The 19,891-nt window shown below is 39.0% G+C and overlaps 1 protein-coding gene across 1 annotated transcript in view; it reads left to right on the top strand.

Moving 5' to 3' along the window:
• Positions 1-5,392: 5,392 nt before the first annotated feature.
• Positions 5,393-19,891, top strand: part of LOC136885436 (uncharacterized) — a 57,007-nt gene continuing 42,508 nt past the window's right edge. Inside the window, exons 1-3 of the mRNA XM_068230282.1 lie at positions 5,393-5,507; positions 13,973-14,102; positions 19,590-19,685. Coding sequence (XP_068086383.1) covers positions 14,037-14,102; positions 19,590-19,685 — 162 coding nt within the window. The 5' untranslated portion in view covers positions 5,393-5,507; positions 13,973-14,036. The remainder of the gene's footprint in view (positions 5,508-13,972; positions 14,103-19,589; positions 19,686-19,891) is intronic.

The following is a 19,891-nucleotide window of genomic DNA, read 5'->3' on the forward strand; positions in this document are numbered from 1 at the left end:
CTGTATTATTTTCTTCCTTAATTACGCCGTATGTACGCGAGTGCTACAAACTACTGGATGTATTTCCACCAAGACTCATATTTAGAATACACCTGTCCTTGATAGGTTTTAGGGCAAATATTGATTCTAAATCCCTGAACTGACTGGGGGTTTATACGAAACCGAAACAGAGATTTTGTACTTCTACAAAATATACACAACCAAACTTAATGGAAATCTACCTACCTTGGTAGAAATTAATTTCTAAACCTTTTTTCTCTTGTGCATCATTTCGATACGAGGATTAATAAGGGAGATATCATTAACGGACCGTTTTTCTGTACAAGTCCCATCGGACTTAACTCACGAGCGGGTGCGTGTAAAGCGTATTCCTTACAACTTGGAAACTACTGAAGACATTCGAACCAAAATTTATATTTAGCATCCACCTGTCCAAAGGTAGGTTTTAAACGTAAATAACATTTCATGTTCCGGAATGGACAGGCGGTTTATAGGGAACCGAAATGGTGATTTTACTCTTCCACAACATATACAGAAAAAGACCAACCTGACTGGAAATCGACCAAACGTGATGGAATTCCACCTCTAAACCTTTTTTTTTCATGTGCATTTTTTTGTCAGGAGGATTAACAAGGGAAATATCATGAATGGTCACTTTTGCTGGTTAAGTCCAGCGGACATAGCCCAAAAGGTGCTTTACATGGAGCAAATTCATTATCTATATAAATCAAATCGTAACGACTGTGTGCCTCTACACTGACTATTTTGGCGAAATTTTCGTACAGCTTTCCATTTAAGGGGTAATAATGACCATCTCCATAATTTTTGGTTTAGTTTCCTGAAAGTTCTAATTTTTACCCGCCTCGCCCAAAATCCAGATTGCGGCATAATCTGCCAGAAGGAAAAGAAGATAATTGAAATTTGACAAAATTATACGTTTTAGTCTGTAACGAACGGAAACATCCTAGATCATTAAATTTTTCACTTTTTATCCCCGAAGAATATCGAAATATGCAGGCAATTTTAATGATCTTGCAGACCTTCGCAAATTCCTATCACATAACACACACAATCTCCGTTCAATTTGGAATGATCTACAACCTTGTTCTTACGACTTTTTGCCGTATCTGTATCCCTTTTAGGTTTGATTTTTCTCTATTAATCGATGTTAAGTCAATTTGGAAGTTTCACATGCATAATTCATACTTTCAATTACTTATATGAAATACAGAATCATCAAACTCATCACGAAAATTGGCCCACCCAGTAGCCATATGTGAGCCAAATGCTATGTATGTAGCTGTAACATAATTATCGGAAAAGTAATGTAATGTGAGATAATCTTACAAAACCTTTACCCTGTTCCACGTTTCTAACTCAATCTGACCCAAGAATAGATGACATATCATAGTACCAGCCATTTAGGCCACTAAATCCGGCGTGTCTTATGGTATAATCCTTCGTCGATATGACGTACGTTTAGTAGCAGTTAATCTGTAAATGAAGGTCTTCAATATTGTAAACACGCATATACTTTCGTATGTCGATCTATATATATTCACTGATGTCGATTTTTAGCGATCGAGAAAGGGTGGGTCTGCTATTGTAATCAGTACTCCCCACACCGACTTTGACTGGCAGTAGGAAAGGGTTCCTTCTCCAACTCCTGTGTAACTGTCATTAGTAAGAAAGGCCTACAATGGTAATGAATAGTTCCCTTCTCGATTTGACTTGCAGAAGGCAAGTGAGCATGCAGTTTTGTTTAAAACTCCCCTACCCGATTGTGTTTGGCAGTAGGCAAGGGTGCCCGTCATTATAAAGAAATGTCCTCATCTAAAATGTGACTGGCATTAGGCATAGTGGCCTGCTATTTTGATGAAAACTCACCAACTTGGTGTGACTAGTAGTAGGAAAATGGGCCTGGCATTATAATGATAACTGCACAACTCAATTTCGAGTGATAGTTGGGTAATTGCCTGCCATTATAATAGAAACTCCTCAACTGTAATCTGTCTGGAAGTAGAAAAGGGGGGCTGCCATTTTAACGAAAACTCCCCAAATCGATTCTGTCCGCGTAGTAGGCAATGGGGCCTGCAATTATAATGTAAACTTCCCAACTCGATTGTGAATGCCAGCAGGCAAGTGAGCCTGCCGTTATATCACAAATCCGTAACAAACACTTTACATTGGAAACAACGAACGGGGACCTCCGCATGCTCTTTCTCGGATAACGCTAAGAGACATGCAATTTTAAAACAATCTTATTTACTGCATGTACAGTATTTACTTCGATATTCGAATACAATGTAGAATACCGTAGCGAAGCACGGGTACATTCGCTAGTCTTGGATAAAAATGTGTTGTTTTGCTGTCATATGACAACTACGACACCGCCTAAAGGATTATTCTACGAAAGAAAATTCATAGGTAAAAATACTTGATTAGCGTGATTAGCTGCCACTCCCGGAGGCCCGGGTTCGATTCCTGGCCCTGCCACGAAATTTCAAAAGTGGTACGAAGGCTGGAACGAGGTCCACTCAGCCTTGGGAGGTCAACTGTGCAGAGGGGGGAGGGAGTTATCGATTCCCACCTCAGACATCCTCGAACTGGTTTTCCATAGTTTCCCACTTCTCCTCCAAGCAAATGCCGGGGTGGTAACTAACTTAAGGCCACGGCTGCTTCCTTCCCTCTTCCTTGTCTATGCCTTCCAATCTTCCCATCCCCAACACAAGGCCCCTGTTCAGCATAGAAGTTGTGGCCGCCTGGAAGAGGTACTGGTCATCCTTACCAGTTACATCCCCGACCCGTAGTCTCACGCTCCAGGACACTACCCATGAGGTGGTAGAGGTGGGATCCCTCACTGAGTTCGAGAGAAAAGCCAACCCTGGAGGGGTAAACAGAGTAAGAAAGAAAGAACGAAGGTAAATGCCCGAAACAGAAACGGAAAACTAAGATGAGAGTGCTACCCGCTTTTAGCCACTCCGTATTTTTGTCCTGGTCTACAGAGAATTCGTGATATGATAGTGTCCCTTTGTTCTTTTTTCCTGTTCGGAATACAAAATAGGCACACAGTAATATATATTCGAATATTTCCTAACACAGTTAAAGAAAAGCAGATCACCACACCATTAGAAAACGAATTAGCGCATAAATTTAAATCCTTGTTCAGGACGAAGATACAGCGAGAAATCACTTTTTTCTGGTTTCCATAAAATTTCTGCTCGAAGTACGAAAAGGTGCACAAGAATGTCACAAATTCCAAGATTTGTAAACACAATTTCAAAAATATGATCACCACACTACACAATAAAAAATAAACTCACTAGGGCATAACTATCAGATCTCTTTATCAACTCAACAAGCAAACTGCGAACACATTGCCAACATTTACGACAGCAAAACCATATAAATAAAACTGGAAATGCGGCTATTTGCGATATACAGCTTCCTGTCAGTGGGTAGTAGGCCAGCGCTCCAGCGGCATTACGGTGTAACTTTCCAATTACAGCTTTATGCTGGGCTTCACAAGCGATTGTCAAGGCCGGTATAAGGGTTGCCTACGAGATATACAAGGCCGGGACATAGCTACTAATTTGTCGCTGAAAAAGCGGCCCGACCGTGTTCACGGTTTGGCCGCTAGATGTCAGGTTTCCGTTCTGTTCTTGACGGACTTTAACATTGTGATATGCGGAGTAATTGTGATGATGTGTTCATTTTGTGCAATTTATTGTGAATATTTTTTCTGTCGGTGAGTGTCTCTGAGGTTGAGAAGAAGGTGCACTGTTGTCTACTCTGTATTTCGGATGACACTAAAAAAGCATGAAAATTGACGTTCCATGGTTTCCCTTCCGAGTGCGGTTTAAGGGAGAAATGGAAGCCAACTATTTCTAGGCAAGGTGATATGGCAGGATCTCTTTAGGTACTTAGCAATTCTTCTCATAAAATAGATTTCAGTTTATGCACATCAATCAAAATTCCTTCTGTTTTCATTGCGTATCCTGTTCAGAAACAGGAAAATGTCAAACGCAGGAAGCGTCTAGCTCCCAAAAATGGTGTACTGCCATCAAAATTTAGTAAAAGTTCCGATTCAGATAACGATAAACATACCATATCTTCATACGTCAGCCACAAACAAAAAAGGAGTATAAGTCTCGTTTCTATATCAAGGAAAGTCTACGAGTATCTCTGGTAAATCTAAAAAATATACGGATGAGAAAATCAAATACCAGATTACAGAAAAAATTCTGTAAATTGAGAAGTAGGATACGGGTAATGAAATCAGCAAAAAAGTTTTACGGTATCTGAACTTGACCAAAAAGCAAACCAAATTGAAAAGCATGTTAAAAATGGTCATTTCGGAGCTTTATTCCTGTTAGAACGAATTTAATTTGCTTCTTCTTTCTTCATCCGTTTACCCTCCAGGGTCGGTTTTCCCTCGGACTCAGCGAGGGATCCCACCTCTACCGTCTCAAGGGCAGTGTCCTGGAGCTTCAGACTCTGGATCTGGGGATACAACTGGGGAGGATGACCAGTACCTCGCCCAGGCAGCCTCACCTGCTATGCTGAACAGGGGCCTTGTGGAGGGATGGGAAGATTGGAAAGGACAGGCAGGGAAGAGGGAAGGAAGCGGCCGTGGCCTTAAGTTGGGTACCATCCCGGCATTTGACTGGAGAAGTGGGAAACCATGGAAAACCACTTGGAGGATGGGTGAGGTGGGAATCGAACCCACCTCTATTCAGTTGACCTCCCGAGGCTGAGTGGAGCCTGTTCCAGCCCTCGTACCACTTTTCAAATTTCGTGGCAGAGCCGGGAATCGAACCCGGACCTCCGGGGGTGACAGCTAATCACACTAACCACTACACCACAGAGGTAAACACAAATTTAATTTTACGCTCACCAATCAGCGGCTTCAATACGAATGTCAAAGTATCAGATGTGCGGAGGAAAATATTGGATCGCTGATAATTAAAGGAATCGGTAAGAAGTGACAAACTCGCTATCAGATTTCTCTGCTTATTTCGTGAATTACTTATTTCGTTTAAGCATATTGTAAGTAATACGTTGTAGAAAATAAGACAAACAATTGCTCTTGGTCTTTCTTTGATCTCATATCTGTTTGCAGCCTTCTGAAATTACTAGTTTTAATGAATTTTTATAGTTTTTCATATTCGAACGTGTTGCAATGGCTGGGCGAGACAGAACAGTAAAGAGATTTCTAGCGGCACTTGCCGGAAGTATCTCGAGGACCAGTATAATGTGTTGTATTTCCCGGCCTTGTGTAGCTCGTTGGCAACGGTATAAGGAGCGTAGCGAGGGATCCAGTCGGCCGTGTCTTATGCGACATTGAGTGCGACTTCGGATTAGTAAAAGCACTGCCTTCCCCGAAGGCAGTGTAAAAGAATCCTAGGAACCGATTTTCGCTATTCCATGCGTCATTCGCGCACATCACTACACATACCACAGAGTGCTCTTTTCAATATGTGTCGTATACTTCGTAGTTGTCAGTGGTAATAAATCATTTTCAAAATTTAGCCTGTGCTACGGAATGATAGAAATGAATTTTGTTCTTCAAGAGTTTGTTTTAAGTGATTAAACTGCATTAAAATATCGGGTTTTGTTTCGAAGTGTCGGGTATGTTGTTCTGTAAGACGCGTATCAGTTAGTGATGAGCGATACCGTGATTTGTGAGTCACAGCGTGATTTGATATCGTGATTTTCTGATATCAGTGATTTTTAGTCGTGACGTGATCACAATCACCGCATCGTCCGTGCTGCTTGTTATTTGTAGCTTGTGATGTAGACAATGCCTTGTCATTGTGACTAGGCTATCTCTGTGTAAACATTTATAAGAAAATCAGCCACCTAAGGTTTTGCATTTTATAAACAGCCTACATTTTGGTTGCATTACAGACACGGTCGTTGCCAATTTACTTCTAGGCGTACAAACATAATCATTTTATTATTTACATTCGTTTTTTGTAGACATGCCGAAGTTCAACCAATATGTCAGGGAAAAAATAGGATCAGTATTGGCAACAGTCGTGTTTTATACTGTAACAGAGTATTTTGTATGTGCTAGGAAATGAAATTCTACACATTTATCTGGCACAAGTGAAAAATATAATGATGAATGACTATTCTCAGCCACCTAATGTAAGGTTAACGATACCAGTGCACCTTTCCCTAGATACCAGTACCGGCAGTAATTTAGAAAAATGTATGGTATGGAAAGGCGTTGACCCAGCTGCGTGAGGGCAGTTGGGAAGCTACAATGAGCAGCGGTCTCAGAGGCACGGCAATACACTTGAGGGATGTGACGTGCTGACCACACGGCTATCTAATATCTGTAAGCCTAGAGCTGCGCAGCAGCTGTCAATGAAAGCCAAGACCTTTCGAGGCCTGGAGTGTTCTTGTTCTTAATTAACTTTAGAGTAATTGTGGTTTAAATGAAATAATTCAAAATTACAAATTTTATTCATTAGCTATTCCTTATCTTAGTCTGTAATTTTCATCACATTATTGTGTTTTAGATTTCACAAGAGCATGCTGATAGTGCGAGTCACAAAGCAAAATCAACCATGAAAAGTAACATTGGACAGACTCTGCTCACACAAAGTATACCTCTCACGATCCACAGTAGTTTCTATGCTCATATGTTTAGAGCCCTAGTTGCTGAAAATATCCCCTGGAATTCTGTGCATAGTTATGTTTTCAGAGATTTGTTTACAGAAATACACCAACAACACATACTTTCAACATCCACATTAAAGAAAAACTACTTAGATATAGGAGGTATTTTTGCCAGGCAGAGGATATTTGGGAGTCCTTACATAGGGTTGTATGTGGACAAAACCAGCAACTCTGTGGGCAGGTACATTGCTAATCTTATAGTAGGAAAACTGGAACCCAATTGGCATTTACTGCTCTCCTTTGTTCTAAGCAGGTTCAGAAAATAGAGCAAAGCATTGTGTACATCATCAACAAGGGGTTCCAGTTGTTGTATCCTGGGAGTGTTGATGATTATAAAGACCTTCTCCTTGTCTCCTATGCTGCTTCCTACATGATTGCTACTCTACCTCTCATTAAAACTTTCTACCCTTCTTTAATGTTTATGTTACTTGCATGGCCCATGCCTTGCACAGACTCACAGAAATAGTTAGGGCCAAGTTGCCTGCAGTAAATAATCTGATTTCAATAACGAAGAGAGTGTTCTGTAAGCTTCCATCAAGAATAGCCATCTTCTGAGAGAAATTCCCCTCTATTCATTTCCACCACAGCCAATCATCAGCCGTTGGGGTTCCTCAATGGAAGCTGCCCTGTATTATATGGAACATCTGTGATAGACAATATGCCTTTAACAGACAACTCTGCATGTGTGTCGTATGGGCAAAGATCTGCTAAAGGATTATTCCACTGTTCAGAGAGACATTGCATATATTCAGGCAAATTTTTCATTTCTTCCAGTCTATCATTACAAAAATAGAAAAAAAAAGTAGAGTCTCAAACAGATATATTTTGTAATTGAGGAAGCTGAGAATAGTATACAAAGTACTAGGGGTAAAGTAAGGGATAAAATAAAAGACAGGTGGGCTAGTGTATTGTAGAAGAATCTAGGTAATTCAGTGCAGGAAAGGGTACGTCAGATAATGGATGAGGAAAAGTAGACCTACCTAGTGAAATTGAACTGAAAAATGTAGGTAAATTTTGCTATGTCCCTCCAACATCTGTGAGTGTAGTGCACATTTTTTCTGATTTTAAAATTGTTTTAACAGACAAAAGATGCAGCCTGACTGTGGAAAATTTGGAGAAGATTATTGTTATGTACTGTAAAGCAAACTACGACTGAAAAGTGCAGTAGGAATGTTCCTCACAAATAAATACGCATACCAGTACTCCACATTTAATTTAATTTTAGTACAGTACTGATGAAAATTTTTTGTTTCCTAATCCATAGCTGTTTGTAATAAACGCCTGTTTAATTATGCCTTCATTTTGCAACTATTCCGATTTAGAAAGGGTAGCCTATACCACATTACTGTACTTAACGTAAAAAAAAAAATATATATCACATTACAGTGTAGGTCTATATTATCATATTTTAAAGTTTATTTTCTGCCTATTTTTAAAGCATATTTGAAGTGCCTATATTCTCTTTTAAAAACCTATTTACTTGTTTAAAAGGCCATTTTAGGTGCCTAAAACATTTTTTTATAGTCTAAAATCCCAGGTCTGTATCATCAGATACATGCTGATTGTTGACTACTGCTTTCTGGCAAAGCAAGTGAGAGGTGCTTGCATTCCAAATGTTTATTCAGATTTGAAGTACTTCTTTTTAAGACAATTTCTGTTTGCGCATATTACATAATGTGAATTTTCATCCACTTCTTTAAAGGACTGCTACAGGTCACTATTCTTCCTTTTTCTAGAAAACGCCATTTCAGTCAACTTGCCTCCTAATACTGAGCTCCAGTGACAATATGCCCCCGGGCATTCCAAAATACAGGAGAAATACATGTTTGTTACTATTCTAGGAGAGTCCCGTGTACCACGATTTTTTGAACGCGCGCTTAAAAATAATACCACACTGCGAGTCAACTGACAGTTTCCTGAAACTGATATTGCAAGCGATGCCGAGGATTATAAGTGTTTCAGTTGTTAATATATTCGGGAGGAATGTGCTCAATTCCTACAAATACATTATATACTCAACGATATGTTGACGTCCTTAAAAAATGAAATCAACAAATGTCCATACTGTTGGTAATCATGGCGATGCTGCTTCCTTGAACGCATCGCTTCGCGTGGATACCGTTGCGGCAGCACATGTCGTGATATCACGACTGATCACAACATCGATCACAGTCACAGTTTAGGTAGCAACATTCTAGTTTGGTATATGGCGTTAGGAGGGCGTACGGTGATCACTTGAAGTGAAATCTTGAAATCACGGCTGATCACAGTGATAGCATAGAAAGTAACAGTCGTTACTTGTGATTTATAGATATCAGTGAAAAAATCACAGTTCGTGAAATATCGCCCATCACTAGTATCAGTCAGTTGTACAGCTTAACCGTTAAATGAGTTACAGATTTTCTTCATTGAGAATTTGTGGTTTCTATCATTTTGTAGTGTGTTCACAACCTCTATCATATTGCCGGTAATGTTGAAGTTCAATAATTTACTTTTGCCGAACTTATAGATCTCAATTGGGAAACGTACTAACATAACACTAAGATTTCTCAGTTTCAACATTCTGGTCCCCATACTTCGTATATTTAATACCTTTAATTTTCTTAAATTTTATTTTTAGATGGTAGTTTCAGAAAGAAGTTACAAAATGTAGTCTAAAATTTTCATTAATTTGTTGATATGTTTTTACATCTGTGTGCGAATTGACAGTGACGCTGTGAATGTTAAGTTTTTCTTTACAATGTAGATTGCAAAAGTTCTGTTTGGTCAACAGCCCAGAGGCTGGTTAGATCCTCAAATAGCACCAGTAAAGGTTGTGGGGTTATAAGGAAACCACAAAAAACAATGGCAGCACCAAAATGAGGTGTACTAGGCAAGATTGTGCCACAACAGCTATATTCAGTATTTAGTCCTAATGTTTTACTTAACAATAGCCTGACAATTATTGGTGTGTAAAGCATCCTCTTCTGGGGCGAGTGGCAGTGAGTTGGCATGGATTCGAATTCCACGATCGGCAGTCCTGCAAAGCATTACCATAGTTTCCCCATTTTCTCATTAATTCCTCCTAATCCTAGCCCTTTCCCTTCGATGTGTTAGTGCGATACTAAACTATTAGCAAGAAAGGGAGTAAAATCTTCAGGACTAAATTCTGGCTCTGGAAACTGTATTCAGTTACTTGAAAGTAAAACCAATAATATTATGTTAATAGAATAACCAATGATGGCCAGAACAAGTAAACGTGGCACACTTAAGTAGTGTTCCCTATGCTAAATATACAAAATACAGTTATCCATAGTTTTCTGAATAGATATGTTTTTACACAGAAATTTGTTTCCTGGCAATGAATAAGAATCAATGTAATTGGCCACAGGAACGGAGCTCGTATTACCTGTGTAAGAAATTGTAGTATTCACTGTTATTGCAGTGAGTTTACTTTTACAGTAGAATATCACAAAGTGACTAACGAACACTGCTCTTGGCTGAAATCAATTCAGTGAGGCACCACTCATAGTATTCAATGCAGACAATTTTTATACCACCTGGGGAACAATAAAAACTGCTAAACATTAAACCAATTATTTTATACAGTACTCCCTTCAGCTCTGGTAAGCAACCGTTTGTTGTGTCATTAGTCATGACATGCACAGACAAATAAAGATACGACACTTAAATAAAGGCTGGTGGCATTGTTCAATGAAGTGAGCTGATGGCAGTGTTGTATAAATGTTTGTCTTCAGTTCAACAGATTATTTTTCTTCATTGTCCATTTCTAGTCTTCTGGGTAGAGTTGAGAATCAAGGACCTCCTCAGTATTCTATCTCTCCACCACTCCCTTCCTCCAATATATTTTCTATATTTACACCTAGCTTCTCTGTACTCTCCTACACTGTATCCATCCACCTCTTCCTGGGCATTCCCTGATGTCTTCTCCTATCAGTTTCTCTGTAAATACTCACTTCAGAACTCTATCCTCTTCCATTCTCATCATGTGTCTATACCATTTCAGCTTACTGGTCTCTATACTGTTTTGTTTGTATGTATGTTCAGTCCGTCACAGATTCCGCTGGTGGGATCCTCAACAGCTCTGCCATCAGCCGTCATAGATGGCCTAAGCATCACTGAAGAGGCATGTTAGGGAAATGAGGAGTAAGGTAGTTTCCCGTTGCTTTCCTCTCATACTGTTTTTTCTATGTAGGGAATCCAAAGTCCCTTCCTGATTTCTATGTTTCTGATTTTATCCTTTCATGTCTTCTGTATTATTCCTCTAAGGAATTTTATCTCCGCCTCATGGATTCTGCTTTCATCATGTTTTGTTGTTGTCCATGTGCCTGCTGCGTATGTCATAATTGGTGTGTAATACAGTGGGTGCAATATTTTCTTGTATTCCTGTGGTATGTCCCAGTTCCGGACAGTACTTCTCACACATTGGTAGAACCCATTGGCTTGTTCAATTTTGTTTCCACTTTCTTAGTCCCTCCCCCCATTTTCTGCAATTATTCTCTCTGAATACTTGAGGCTTTCCACAACTTCAAATTTTCTTCCATTTACTTCAGTATTCCCTCTTTCTTCTCTATTATCTCTTGTCACAGCTGTAACTGAAGTTACACTGGTGTTCCCTTCATTAACATTTTTAGATATGGCGTTCCGCTGTGAAAATTTGTGTTTCTTGGAGTGCACACCTGCATGTCTGTATCTTGTGGGAGTGATTTACGTATCATGGTACTGCTGTCCCATTAAATGTGACTAATACCTTGAATTAAATATTGGTGTGTTTCAGCATTGAATTAAAAAATCCTTTTGCACCAAGACATCAGCTTCTCGTAGTCGTCATTTTGAACTGTCATGGAGCTTGTGAATATCATGTCTACGTTGCGAATTTTAGAAAAAGTTTTCTTCTTAAAATTATTTCTGGTGTAACTTAAAATTTATTTTAATCTTGCTAAAGAGTTATGTGATTTCCATTTCAACTGATTCCATTTTTTTCAACTATCTTCCTTTTGCATCAGCTGATCACATTTCAAGCAGGGTTAGTCTCCTAGTTGTTAATCTTTTTCTCATTTAAAAACTTTTTATTGTTTATACCTTTTTTGTATTTTAATTGAAGAAGACCTTCATTTTGGCTTTCTGATAATTTAAATTTAAACCCTAATTTTGCCCTCTCCTAATACAATTTTAAAGCTTCATTCTTTTCCTCAATTAAATTTTCTTGTCCAATTTTAAGAGGTGTTTTTCTTTTATTGGGTATTATACTGATACCGTATAGGTATGTTTCCTGATCCATTCCTTCTAGGTCTCTCTCTGGTAAGTTTCCTTCCTTGTTTTTTTGGGCCTGGTGTTTTATTTCTGTTATTTGTATCATTCTGTGTTATTACTTGTGTGTGCTCATTTCGGTACCGTTGTAGCGCACCACTACTATCGTACACTTCTTCTGCACACTTATTTTGATTCCATATTCCTCTATTTCCTGATCCATGCAGTAACTTGTTCTTGTACTTGTATTTCACCTTCTCCCCATATTATTTTGTCATCTTACTATGCCTCCTTGGTTTCCATTTCTGTTGTATGTTCTTGTGGTTTTCATCCATGACTGTAATGAAGAGTAGAGGGGATAATGCACATCCTTGTTGAAGTCCTGTTTCTACTTTGAACCAGTTTGTTTTTGTTCTATCCTAGTCTTCATTCTACGTATTTTTCTTTTTTGGCTTTTATAATTGGTTCTTCTCCTTTCGCTGCCTTCTTTTTTATCAATGCACCCAAGGCCACTTGTTATGGTACACTGCCATATGCCTGCTCATTATCTATAAATGTCATCACTAAATCCTATCTAAACTCCCATCTTTTCTTCATCATGTTCTTTAGATTCAATGGATTGAAAAACTTGAAAATTGTGTTTTCATTCAGTGTGGAGTACGGCACCGTGTAGAAATAATAATAATAATTGTATGGCCTCAGCTACCATGTGCAGACATTTCAATTTGACACCATCTAGCTGTCTGCTCGTCAATTTTGACGTTCCGTTTTACTCTAGGCCCCCACTAGGTGGCAGACCGAGTAAACCGAAACTCTCTTGGGCGTCTATGGCTGAGATTTAATGAATTTTGTCAGGTAAACACCAAATGTGTCACCAGAGATCTTTTACATGCCGACATCGTACGACATGGAGTGTCGAATGGACTTTTTACTGCCCTTCAAAAATCCGACTACCTCTGCCGGGTTTGAACCCGCTATCTTGGGATCCGGAGGCCGACACTCTACTGCTGATCCACAGAGGCAGCTACCGTGTAGAAGTGAAACATGGATAATAACTGGTGCCAAGGAAACCAGAGTTAAAGCGTTAAAAATGCCGTGTTATTGGAAATTGTTGAAGATCAGATGTGTAGAACATGTCTCAGAAGGAGATAGTGAATCAGCTTGATGAGAGGAGAATGGTTTATGAGAATTTGATCCCAGGAATGAAGAGTTTGATAGAACAAATCTCATGGTACTGTAATCTAGTTCAGTTAGTTTGAAGCAAGTGCAGAGGGTGATCCAAGTTGTATGCAGATGGAATAGTTACTGAATTTTCAAGGAATTTTGTTCATTTTGATCACAATCAGTGTATGTTGGATTTTTGAAGAGTTACCTTGCTGTGGATCAGTTCCATATAAAACTATATCTTGTATAGCTGTGAATATGATAATGAGGTGTCATGTAAAACTAGGGATCCTTTGACTATGATCTCAGTATCAAAATTATGTTAAATTAGATATCGTATGGAAGTAATCACTGAATTAGAAGTCATGTAAAACTGGAGGACTTTAGCTATTATCATAGTATCAGTCATAGAAAACTTGAAGTCCTATAGGAATGATCACGATATCAACAGTCACCTAAAATTTTGGGTCTTTTCTGTATTATCATAATATTGACAGTCATGTAAATTTACAAGCTTGTTGTTTAGTCTGTTTTTTTTTTTTTTTTTTGCTAGTTGCTTTACGTCGCACCGACACAGATAGGTCTTATGGCGACGATGGGACAGGGAAGGGCTAGGAGTGGGAAGGAAGCGGCCGTGGCCTTAATTAAGGTACAGCCCCAGCATTTGCCTGGTGTGAAAATGGGAAACCACGGAAAACCATTTTCAGGGCTGCCGACAGTGGGGTTCGAACCTACTATCTCCCGAATACTGGATACTGACCGCACTTAAGCGACTGCAGCTATCGAGCTCGGTGTTTAGTCTGTTGACAAATAACCTTAGTGGCAATGACAGCAATAACTTAATATATTTGTCTGGCCTGTGTTTCAGTGTAAGGACTTTGGAAGTAACCAACAACCCCAGTACCTTCTAACTACTTCGGTTGCATTGTGAAATGGACCTGGAAGTGAACATCAAGGAGGAACCAGCCTGGCTTGAAGAAACAACCAATGCGTCACTTGTAAGTCTGATCCACATAAATTTATTGAGATTAGAATTTAACCCTTAGTAGCTGAATAAGTTTGGCAGGGGCAAAATTTACTATGCACTTACCCAATATTAACACCAGCAGTCGCCATTTACTGCATGGGCTTCTAGGCGTCGTTCGTCTCTGTTTTGTTTCTTTGTCTTGAAATACGTCGCAGTGTGCTACGCAAAGCTGCCAACTCTTAGGAACTATAAACAACACTATTGATATACATCTATGGATCCAGCTAGTGGCAGAGCATTGTTCATATGACAAGGAAAGAAATGTTGGTGGCATAAGCTCCCAGATTATGGCTGCTGAGTGGACAATTGGCCTGTAGCACTTGCTAGGGAGATGGCAGTGCATTCTATGTTTTGTAGTGGCAAAAAGCTGAATTAATGTTGTGTGCTTGATAGTGAAGGAGCCTTGGTTAGGTCCACCTTGTGACAAAGTTGTGAAGACAGTGTGTCAAGATCAAGGCTTCAGGGCATTTCATATGTTAAGTACACACTGACTGACTGTCTGTTGTTAATTGATTACCGCTGTTGGTTATTGAAATGTATTTCTGGAGGGCGCATGGTTATGAATATATTCCGCATGGTTTGGTAATGGAATCTTTGTGTGATTGACATCATTTCCTATCATATGTCAGCCAATTGCAGTGCTAGTATTTACCGAGGTGATTGAATTAGGTCATGGCCAGTCGGTCCCTACCTCTCATGATGAATATATTTTTCCTTGAAAAGAAATAATTGCATGTAAGATTTGCATCATTAAAATAAAATTCTGCCTTGGCAGTTGATTGTGAGTATAGCTCACCTAAGACAAACACCCTGATGAAGGCAGAGATGCAGTGGAATATTTAGGAGAAGAAGCGAGATATTTCATTATCATTCTTGCTCTGTTTGTTGCTACTGTATAAACAGTCCATTGCAATCCTCTGAGTGTGTGGCTTTCAGTTCAGTGACTTCTTTTGATAGCTCAGAGGGTAAACTGGTGACATGCTAATTTCATGTTGGCGAATGTGATTCAGGTTCGGTCTAGAAGTATTTGAAGAAGCTGAATTATCCCAGCACATATCTGTAGTGATACCAGCATGAACGATAATTCCTGCACATCATTATGGCACCTGAGAGTCTTTGAAAAACTTGAAAGTTGGAAGAGGGATGTTCAATGAATAACTGTGACTTGACAGTAATAGCCTATTGCAAATACTGTGAAATGCTAATTTCTGGACGAGATATTGCCCAGGAGTTGCTTCAAGCTAAAATTCTGCAATGAATGCACACTATTCTCAGAATTACTGTGTGCTTGTTGAGTTCTGTGTTATAGGTGCTACAGAAGAGAATGGTTTCTGAACATATCTGAGATGTGAGCATACTGCTGTTCAAGATCTCAACCTTTGATATTTCTTTTATGTTCTATTTCAAACATGAACCTGCTCACCTGATCAAGAACTCTAGGTTTGATGTTTCTTATAATGTCACTGCATCATACTTGTACGGATATGAAAATTAAGTTAAAGAAATGTTTGCCAATATCTGAAACTGTTAGTGAATGTGTTAATGTTGGGGTAGGATTAGTCTGTTCATGTTACTGTCAGTACTGAAATTGCTTTGGTTACTCTGATTATAAAAGAGGATGGTTGGCCCAAGGTACTTTTTAAAAACTGTAATATCCTCAAACAGTACTGTACACCCATTAGCACCACATATTAAAAATTATTACTCCTGTCTTAATTAGTGTAGAAGAAGATAAATCACAAACTTTCATCAGTGTTTTTGAGACTGGATATACCAGTCTGCTAAGCAGAATATCAACACAGGTGTGATTACTCAGGGTTACCCTCACATCCACAATCTGCTGGGAGATATGTGTGTTAAGGAAAGAGCAGATTTGCCTGTGACGTATGAGAGATAAAATAGCTCAAAATTCAAATGCAATTTCTCTCAAAATAAGTACCTTCTCAGACGTTGAATTCATTTAGAAAGGCGGAATAGTGATAAGCTCATTTTATTCCTCAAATACATGTCAATTGTATATGTTACATAGAGAACCATGTCTAAGGACTCTAAGACTTCATGATTTCTGAGAACATTTTCTTTAATATGCCCCTTCTTAGTAGGCTCTGATACTTAGGGAACTTAAGGCACATTAAAAATGAACTTTTCTTCCCTCTTTATCATTATTTCCCTCTCTGTTTTGTGCATCTTTTTTCATCCTTTCCTTAGTATGGCTACTGTTCTCTTTCTTCTGTATGAATGAGTTAAGTCTGTATATTCTAGACTTTTATACTTTAATTCACTTATGAACTTATATTAGAATGTAAGCTTTTGACCAGAGTCCCTCCTCCTCCCCTTCACTGCCAATGAGATTTTATGAATCCAAGTGAAAAAATTGAAGGTCTCGTAGTAGATCATGAAGGAGCTTCTGAAACTGTAGATGTTCACTCCAACACTGGTGACTCTCCACTGATGGTGTTCTTATCCCCACAATTCTTCACAGAACACTACATAACATCTTTGTAGTGGTAAAACATTTTCATTTGTACAGTAGTTGCTTTGAGTTTGGACTACATCATATCTTTCTCTGGTGTTTGACTGTGATGAGCCTGCTTCTTTCATGATAGTTTTTTATATCTACACCTGGAAGCACTGAAATATGCTGTTTAAAACAAAACTCTCTGAATGCAGTATGTAGCCCCTGTAAGCTTGGCAAAACCAGACTGGCTAATGTGTTTAAAATATTTCAATGTATTTTGACATCTTTAAACGAACTCTATGCTGAGAATAAAAAAGATTTAGAACAGTTTTAACACTTCGAAGTGTTTCAAACAACCTCTAAGACTTGACTGAAATGATTGAACATATGGAAACAGTTCATAAGATTCAGTGTTTATGTCTGTGGCAGCTTCCTTCCAGATTCTGTGCGAGATGGCCCCAATTCCATCCCTGGTAGGATATCTTCTGATATGGCTAGAAAATGTTTCTCATTTTATATTTGGTTCTCAGTCTCATCCTTTCTCTGATATAAGGAGTAAGCAAGGATTGTAACACCATTCTCAGTAGTGCCTTTGGTTTTAACAATCCTCTGCAGGTAGAAGTCTTCCTGAACATGTTCACTGCTATGCAAAGTATACATCCCCACCCCCAAAAACTGAAAATGAAAAAATGATATAAAACTTACCAAATGTTGTCAAAAATCCAAACATGTGCCTATAAGGATGATACATGCCTAAATTAAAATTTCTGAAGACGTCTAAGTATGTGGGTCGGATTCGGCCCCTCAGCACCGTGCGCTACACCACTGTTCACTATTTTGTTGAAAATCTTATGTTATAATGAAATATATTACAACAATTACTGTTTATGACATGTTATAGATCGGAAAAACGTAAAAACCACATTTAGCTTTATTAGTGTTTTTTTTTTTCACTATGTACAATAATTTACAGCTCCACCCAACAACCACTGTTTGGTCCACTTACATGTCTTTGTGGTACTTGTCAAAGCAACCAACCGGGCAAAGTCCCGTCAAATCTGGACAGCCACAACAGACAAATGTTGATTATGATGTTTTCTGCTTCCTGCTTTATAGCAGACCCTGCACTTTTTGCTTTTGGTTCTTCCTTTGGAGTCTCGCTCATCATTTTTCATCAACCAATGCAAGTTGTTCTTTCTCAGGGGAGTGTGCACTAGCTCTGCTTGACATGGTGGCAGAAGTGATTCCACTATTTGTAGGCAAAAGTCATATAAAACCATTTTCGGATTTCCAAGCCTTGTATTGTGCATATTGTATAAGTGGAAAGCATTGATGATCATCAATTGAATGATGTGGACGATATTTTTTTGTACCAGCAAAGGGTTTTCCTTTCGGAAGAATAGTACGCCTTGAGTTGGTCACACCGATCCGTCCCTTTCATGTGTGCATTATATTGCACTATTGGGAAAGGTTTTTCTTTTTCTTGGGCCCTTTTATTTGTAACATGACCATTGTGTTCTCAAATTGCGAGGAAATGTATTGTACCACTCGCTTGTCCCTCCATTTGCCCACCATTATTCCCTCAGCGTACTGAGCGATAGTCCACCTTTAGGCAGTATTGCCATCTTCACAATTGGAGGGTTGTGCTGCCGGTCAGCTCGGAGTGCTCCTGTACTGTATGTGTTTTCTGACAGCAGCTTAGATGCTAGGGCAAAACTATTATAATAATTGTCCATGAACACTGCATGGCCATTACTCAAAAGTTGCTCCAATAGATGCATGATCACTTTTGTAGAGTGTCCTTTCCCAGATAACTGGTCGTTGGCTCCGGCATATGCAATAAATTTGAAAGTGAGGCCCTCAGGTTTGTTTGAGAACATAAAGTTTTATACCGTACTTATGACGTTTCCCCATTATATACTGCTTGAAAATCAAGCAACCTCGCCAAATTACCATAGCTTCATCAAAGGACAGTTCCCGTGAAGGATAATAAATGCTAGACATTTTATTGTTGAAAAATTCAATAATTAGTCTAACCTTTTCCAGCCTGTCTAATGATTGGGGTTTGGGATCATTGATAGGTCTAGCCGGGAAAAAGTGTAGGCATCATAATATAAGTAGAAAACGATCCCGGCTCATATACTGTCAGAACGCAGGAACGTTGAAAAGCCTGTGAGTTTTCCAATAATCTTCGAGTCTGCTCGTTCGCAATGTTCCTGTATGAATCAGCAAACCCATAAATGTCCTTAGTTCATCAACATCCTTCCATCGCGTAATGCGCCATTTCTCCTTTGTGCTTGGCCCACAACACAACTCTAATGCATAATAGTTTGTCTCACGACAAACAAATTCTAAAAAATTGTTATCAAGCAACAATAGAAACCGGTCAATTGGCTTGTTTTTTCCTGGTATCGGCACTAGCAGTTTGTTTTCTTTGCTAAATGGTATATTCCTCAAGCCTAATGTTCGATTTGACGAGGTTGGGTTGAGTTCCTGTTCGTCCGAACTTTCCGTTTCAGAATCAGCACTTCCTTCACTCGTAAACTCATCTTCACTGCCGGTCAAATCAACACTCTAATGAGCCATCACACACTCATGAAAGAAATATTTAAATATAATTCAAAGTTATAACATATAGGCCCACTACTGCCACAATCACAAAATCACCAAAAGATGTGAGCAACGAATGACAAGCGAAAATATATCATGCCACTACTACTCAAGGTGCGTACTACATACAATGTGTCTTCGTCAAGAGCTGAGCTCGCACTGACTGCTTAGAAATAGCATGGCAACGCGAGCCGGATCCGGGTCACGCGCACTGGCGGGAAGCACGCTAGGGGCCGGATTTGGTCCCTCAGCATTGAACGTGTTAAACCTTAGTGAAATTTTCAAAGTAATTGTAATACTGGCAGGTAATGAATTATCATGCCCATTTGTTGTTGACTATATTTGTAGATGTGTTTCATGTGCATACCTAATATATCTTATTTTCCACAGGAAAATATTGGACATGTATCAGAAGTGATAGCTCTGAAAAAAGAAGCCAAGTCGGAGTTAACCAAGCCAGAGTCAACATGGGAAAACTCTCTTGAGGTAATGTACATAATTTGATAAGCCATCGTCAGGTAATGAATATAGTTAGAAAATGGCTTAACAGATATCAGTGGTTGACCCTTACTTTCCATGCATACAATCGATAGTCCTATGGAAAATATGCTTTTTTATGAGATTGACTGTTTACTTATCTAATTTTCACTTTTCCTTCAAGTTGCTCCATGATCTTGCATTAAGTATTGTCT

The sequence above is a fragment of the Anabrus simplex genome, chromosome 14 (genome assembly GCF_040414725.1).
Source record: "Anabrus simplex isolate iqAnaSimp1 chromosome 14, ASM4041472v1, whole genome shotgun sequence".
In the NCBI taxonomy this organism is placed as follows: domain Eukaryota; kingdom Metazoa; phylum Arthropoda; class Insecta; order Orthoptera; family Tettigoniidae; genus Anabrus; species Anabrus simplex.